Source organism: Teleopsis dalmanni, chromosome 2 (genome assembly GCF_002237135.1).
Source record: "Teleopsis dalmanni isolate 2A chromosome 2, ASM223713v2, whole genome shotgun sequence".
In the NCBI taxonomy this organism is placed as follows: Eukaryota; Metazoa; Arthropoda; class Insecta; order Diptera; family Diopsidae; genus Teleopsis; species Teleopsis dalmanni.
In genome coordinates, this window is record NC_051847.1 from 49,806,331 (window position 1) to 49,813,130 (window position 6,800).

General features: G+C 28.9%; 2 protein-coding genes across 2 annotated transcripts in view; one reads left to right on the forward strand and one right to left on the reverse strand.

Annotated features, from left to right (window-relative positions):
- Nucleotides 1-915: 915 nt before the first annotated feature.
- LOC119680691 (nischarin-like) lies at nucleotides 916-4,132 on the forward strand. The gene is made up of 6 exons (XM_038093634.1): nucleotides 916-1,099; nucleotides 1,200-1,430; nucleotides 2,568-2,801; nucleotides 2,868-2,999; nucleotides 3,061-3,790; nucleotides 3,864-4,132. Exons 2-6 carry the CDS (start codon nucleotides 1,221-1,223, stop codon nucleotides 4,016-4,018), a joined length of 1,461 nt encoding a protein of 486 aa, XP_037949562.1. The 5' UTR covers nucleotides 916-1,099; nucleotides 1,200-1,220; the 3' UTR covers nucleotides 4,019-4,132.
- Nucleotides 4,133-5,578: 1,446 nt separating this feature from the next.
- LOC119674501 overlaps nucleotides 5,579-6,800 on the reverse strand; it is an 80,820-nt gene continuing 79,598 nt past the window's right edge. The window contains exons 3-4 of the mRNA XM_038085640.1: nucleotides 6,640-6,767; nucleotides 5,579-6,571 (exon numbers count right to left, since the gene is read on the reverse strand). Coding sequence (XP_037941568.1) covers nucleotides 5,773-6,571; nucleotides 6,640-6,767 — 927 coding nt within the window. The 3' untranslated portion in view covers nucleotides 5,579-5,772. The remainder of the gene's footprint in view (nucleotides 6,572-6,639; nucleotides 6,768-6,800) is intronic.

The window sequence follows — 6,800 nt, forward strand, 5'->3', positions numbered from 1 at the left end:
CACAACAAACTGAAACTTCCAATTAAATTCATGTTAACCTAAGAACAGCGGACTGTCGAGGTTAATTGGCTGTATTTACCTTTGAAATTGTATCAGGCGTATATTCTTGGGTTCGTAATCTACGTAATGAAATCATTAGGTTATTAAATATGACCACTTCACATACAAGTTGCTTCCCTAGCTTATAAATGAAAAAATTATTATTTGATGAAATAATTAACCACAAACTTTAATACTAATTTATTAATATTTTAGTATTTCTTTTTTGTTTTGTTATTTATTTATTTTCCATAGCAAGTATACATCTTTCTAAATTATTGGAATCATTAAGTATATTTTAAATTTTAAAATTAAATTAAGTTAAAGAAAAGTTTGTGGACAGGGAGTCATATTAGTGATAGAGTATAAATAAATAAAGCTATAAAATTTATAAATATTAATAATAAAATTAATTAAGATCAAGTTAAGTCCACTTTTTTTTTAGGTCGTGTGCGAGTTAGGCTAAGTTGCGTTCTAAATGAGGGAAATTCTAAGTTGTGTCGATAATGTATTGATGTGTCGATACGTGTTGATAAATGGCAAAATGTGTGCAGTGCAAAAAATCCCATAAAATCTCCCATTTGGTTTAGCATCAACTTAGCCTAACTCGCACACGTCCTTAAATCTGCGACGTCTTGTAAGCTCAACTATAGGAACTAAAAGTCGAAAATATCATTCAATAATCATCACACATTTTAGTATTTAATATGTTATTTTTAAACAAAAAAATTTTTCTACTTTAACAACCAAATTTAACGAAAATTAATATCGTAACTCCTATATAAACAAAGCGTAAAATACGTTTTTGCTACGTTCAATTACGTTGTTGACGTTATATCGCTTGTTTCTCATTTTGACGTTCGTAATTCCTAACAGTTTGAAGTTCACTGTGTTGTTCATGGATGAGTAAACATATATATGTCAAATGAACAACTGATCATAACGTAATGCTTAACTTAGAAAACTTTTACACAATTCGGCGAAAATTTACTTGTTATTTAATGAAAGAAATATGCAATAATTATTAATAAGATTGTAAATATAAATATTTTCGTTTAAGGTTGGTTTAATATCAGTATATATTTCAATATATATATAAAAGTAAAAGTGTGTCTTTTTCATGTAAAAGTAAAGCTTGTTAATAATTAATTAATTTCAAGGAAACATTTTTAATATTAAAAATGTCGTGTTATTTTCGACAAAACGGTGATACTGAAGTAACAATACCAAAATATAATGAGTCTTCAACTGGTGTAACCTATTATGATATTAAAGTTCGAGTGCGCCAAGTAGAGTGGATGGTGGAACGACGGTATAAGGATTTCGACCAACTAAATGAGAAACTGGTTAATGATATATCAATATCAAAGAAATTATTGCCGCCTAAAAAGGTATGTTGATATTTATAAGCATGAAGTTCCCAAACTCGCCCACTCTGTAAGAACAACTATGGCTATTTGGGGCATAAAACAACAAAATGCAATTCTTTGTGGACCTCACACAGTTTGCTTAGGATTTCCTATTACGAATAGTTTCATTTTCTTAATAAATGCAGTTAGCTCTGGTGAATGTGAATAGAAATCGTGAGTTTTACCTTGTTCTGTTCTGTACTCTGTATCGGTTCTTTTAAGAGAAGTTTTTAAAAATATACCCTACACTTATGGGAGTATGTTGAAAGTATCGCCAACTATGAGAACTTGGTAAACTGTGAACTGTAAGCTCTCTTCATTATGATTTAAATAATATATATATATCATTTCTTTTACTGTTTATGGTCTAACATAAATATGAAGTTTTTTTGTGTAGTTCAGACACACAAATTCGAAACCGTAATATTTTAAAATGTTTCTTAAATATATATTAAAAAATTTTGAATCGCTTAAAAATAAACTATTGTAATTATCTGTTATGTAGGACAAAGAAGATCATAACCAGCGTTACAGCTCGGGTTGAGCTTCAGCTGCATCAGCCAACTTTATTATTTCTGCTTTGCATGTTGTTTTAGACCTCCAATTTTGAATACCCATTTTTCTGATGTCGTCGGTCACATTGTCGGGTCCTCTTATACGTGGCCTAATACCAATCGGACGATTGCCTTGTAAGCGTGTATTTTGGCGCTTCTTGTCACTATCTTAAATTTGATCTTAGATTAGTCTAAGATATCTTAGACTATCTTAGAATAACTTCTGTTTGCTGCCACAATTCTGTCTTGGATACCAGTGTTTGTATGCTTGGATATCATTATTGTTATAAATGAGGACACCAAAGTATTTGGTGCTTTCAATTTCTTTAAAAGTGAATTCACCAACTTAAATGGGCTCTAAACTTCGGCTGTGCATGTTTCTTCCAACCGCTCTGAGTTGTAAGTCGATGAATTTTGTTTTCATATATATATAAAAGGTTGTACTGACTAGTTGAACCAAACCATTATTCATTACTTAACAGTGGGTGTCGATATATAGTTTGGGAGTTATTATTTTATTTTTATGATAGCACAACTCAATTAATTTTATTTTGTACTTATAAAGATTGTAGGTAATAAAAATCCGGCGTTTTTGGAACAACGTCGAGAGCAGTTGGAAAAATATTTGCATGAACTACTGGTTTTCTTTCGAATACAATTACCAAGAGTATTGGCTGAGTTTCTGGATTTTAACAAATACGATATAATTTATTTGCTACAGGACTTGGCAAAATTATTTCATGAAAACGGCGAAAGTTTATTAAGTTCTAAAAAGGAATTTCATCTATCGGCCTTAGAGGTATACTTAATTATCTATATATACAAACTATAATAATAATTCAATATAAATTTACATATTGTTTAGGCTTATGCGATAAGTGAGCGTTTAAGTTTGCCATGTCCACCAGAAAACATCGAGCAGCGAGGAATTTTTGATTTTTCACACGTTTTGGATTTTTGTACACAACTCGAAATTTTAGTAATAACGCCCGTTAAAGTTAGTTATTTATTAAAATTTTTTCTTTTTTAATATTTATAAATTATTTTAATTTGTATAGGATAATACCTCATTTGAAAATGACTATAACACCGTTGACGTGCCTATAGGACGCAGTAATATCATACCAAAAACGTTATCTTTCAATTTAAATGCATTCCGTAATTTAAAAACATTGAAGTTTTATGGCATATCAACTGAAAATATAATTGATATAGCGCTCTTGAAGCCTACACTAGCCAGCATTTGTGTGCACAATACCACAATAACACATTTGAATCAAGTGTTACTCTGTGATAATTTGCATAAGGAATTGGCAGCTGCGAGTAGCAGTAACAGCAACAGCAACGGAGCGATATCAACATCTGTTGTTACCGATAAACGCAGCGTTTGGTCAAACGTAACGAAAATAGATTTAACATGTAATTTACTCACACAAATCGATTCCAGCGTGCGGACCACACCAAATTTACAGGAATTGCGACTTGAACAAAATCGCATAAGTGCAATACAGAATTTGGCAGAAATGTCACATTTGCAGGTGCTATCATTGTCCGCTAATCTTATAATGGAGTGCATTGATTGGCACATGGAATTGGGAAATTTGGTCACACTTAATCTGGCTCAAAACAGATTGAAAAAACTAACTGGTTTGCGTAAACTCTTATCGTTAGTGAATTTAGATGTTAGCTGTAATCAAATTGAAGATTTGGAAGAAGTTGATAATATAGCCTGTTTACCAATATTGGAAAATCTACGCTTAACTGGGAATCCACTTGCGGGGAGTGTAGGTAATAATTTAGAAAATAAAATTAAATAAGAATTCATTCAAATAAAAAACATTAACAATTTGAATTTTCAAAGATTATAGACCGCGTGTTTTAGCACGATTCCATGAGCGAGCTGTCGAAATTTCACTTGACAGTGAACCAGGCACGCAAAACGAGTTAGATACTGCCTTAGTATTATCTGCCTTATTAAAATCAAAAATGCGACAAAACAATCGTACACCGAAATAACATTTCGCGCTGTGTGGTTCTGATTCCGAGTTAGCTGGTCGCCAAATTTTAGTTAACATAAAAAGGATTTTAAGCTAAAACGTGCGTATATAATATTTTTAATTGTTCATATTTTATCTTATGTTAAACAAATATTTTAATATTTCTTGTACAATTTTCGTTTTATTTGTTACTAGTGGTATATTTTGTTATTATATGTTAATTTATTTTAATATATTATTATCTTTGTGCAATATTACAATTACTAATTTTGGCTTTACATATATTATTATTATTATCTTTTATATAAAGTCAATTATAAAAATAATTATATAAAACAAAGTATTAAGTATTCGTATAAGTTACTCAAATTGATATTAAATTAAAATTTTTTTAAACTTTGCATTACGTATCTCCATTTCTCAAAATAATATAATTTTAATTAAAATAATTTACTGCGAAATTTCGCTTCTTAAAAATAATTTTGATTAGATAGAGTGAAGTGATAATGTATATATTTTATAATATTTTATTTAAATGAGCTATATAGCTATACAATAAAGCTTTAGCGTATTAAATGACAAAATATTTATATAGATGTTATTCACAATTTTAAGTCACAAACCCGATAAACGAGTAACACAGCAATAATGCAAAGCAAAAACAACAAAACATATTTTCTCGAATTGTTCCCAGCTTATCACTATGTATGTTTGTCGTTTACCAAAAATCGTGAATATCACTATTGTTTTATTACCAACTGAAGTCATTATTACTTAGGTTGGACCCAAGCAATAGACATAAAAATTAATTTAAAACGCATTTATTGCACGTTTTATTATAAAAAATATATTTGAAACAAAATGTTAATTTCAAAATTTGGGTTAAAAACATAATAAGTCCTCTCGCCTATTTTTATTACTACATTAAATTGAAATTTTAAAAACAACATTAAGACTGTAGGAATCAGTTGATATATGTAAATTTTCTTATAAACATACAAAACGAAAACAAAAAATTATAAAAACATTCGATTTCGGTATTATATTAAGGAAATATTTAATTTTTAAATGAATGCTTAGATAGGAAGTATGTTCCAGTTAATAGTAGCAATATTATTTTTAATATGTAGCCGTAATATAATCGTATAGTAATAAAAGTAAACGTATACTAACAATAATAATAATAATAATAATAATAATAATAATAATCGTATATAGAAACAAATTAAAAAAATTCTATTTATTTTGTTTTTGATTTTGAAAGACAAAACAATTTTATTAATGTTTTTATATCAAATTATAAAGCTAATGAAACATTTAATATAATGAAAATTATATTTTTATTAAAAAATATAAATATATATCTAATTATATAAATAATTTCTAAAAATCAATTCATAAATTTTGTATAAACACATGATTTCAATAATATTTCATTGTATTAATTATAATGAATACAATATATACACAAAATATAATATATGTATTACAAAAAATATAAAATTAAAAAAATCAAAATGTAAATTTTATATAAACAAACACTTTTCAAACATTTACCCAGTGTTTGTTATTTTTCTTTGATTGCATATGACTACAATTATAATATAATAAATAATACAAATTACAAGGATATATTAAAATATATTATTGTGACCACAGATGTTAATATCGTATCACAAGTACGTTTTGTCCTAGATTTGCATTTAATATTTGCTTTAATCGTTTTCTTACAAGGTGGTTGGTTTATATATAAATTGTATTGCATCAATAATTTTATTGCATCATTTGATTATAATGTTGTTGTTCGGCAACAGCGGCAGCGTCAAACATTGGTGTATGCACTTCACCTAAAAATTGTGGTGTTGCTGGCGGATTAGGATCTTGAAGTTCACCTATAAGTGGCATACCAATGTCAGGTTCACCTAAAGTATGTGGTTCCACTTCTGGCTGTCCGAAACCAATATTGTATTGTGTTGATTGAGTTGTTGTGGGAAGACTAGAAGTAGAATCTACAATATTTGCATAGTTTTGATCATTAGTTGTTAAAGTTCCTTGATTAGATTCCATAATTGGTGTTGCTTCTGTTTCACCAAATTGTATTGGTGTTTGATTATTGTCATTTTGTGGTTCTTGTTTTTCGATCTGCTGCTGTTGTTGCTCTTGCTGCTCCTGTTCGTCACTTTCAACAATATTAGAAAAACTTTGTTGCAATTCATCTTGGAAATTAGTACTTGCTGCTATTGCAGCCGCAGTTGCAGAATCTTCGCCATCGTTGCACCCTTCACCGTCGCGTCGTACTAATCCAAGCATATCTAACATATTTCTTTTAACTGTATTTTCTTGTGCCAGTTCCACTGTTGGATATGCTGATTTTTGTCCACAAGTTGCTAAATGATGTGCCATTTTATTTCCAATTGCTGTGGAAAAACCGCAAATGCAATGCATTTCATTTGGTAGTGGCAATTCCATTTCATCTCCTATGCCATTTGTACCATTGCAGCCAACGCAATGATCAAATATTGCACGTTCACAACAAGTTTTGTAGTTACATTTATTGCATTTCATAAACACACTAAAAAAAAGAAAATAAAAAAATTATTTTTTAGAACGAATAATATATTTATAATTAAATCTGTATACCTATAGTGTTCATCGTTTATTATTTCAGAATTGCACTCAACACAAATCGATCCTTCAATTAATGTACATACTTCACCAAATTTCTTTTGTATCGTAAATGGTTGAGGTTCACGATGATGTGTGCGTACCTTTAAACAAAATAAATGTTTATAATAATTAAT

Coding starts and splice junctions, on each gene's coding strand:
- LOC119680691 (XM_038093634.1), top strand. CDS start 1,221: ATGTCGTGTTATTTTCGACAAAACGGTGATACTGAAGTAACAATACCA. Junction 2,802..2,867: donor TTCATCTATCGGCCTTAGAG/GTATACTTAATT, acceptor CATATTGTTTAG/GCTTATGCGATAAGTGAGCG. Junction 3,000..3,060: donor TAGTAATAACGCCCGTTAAA/GTTAGTTATTTA, acceptor TAATTTGTATAG/GATAATACCTCATTTGAAAA.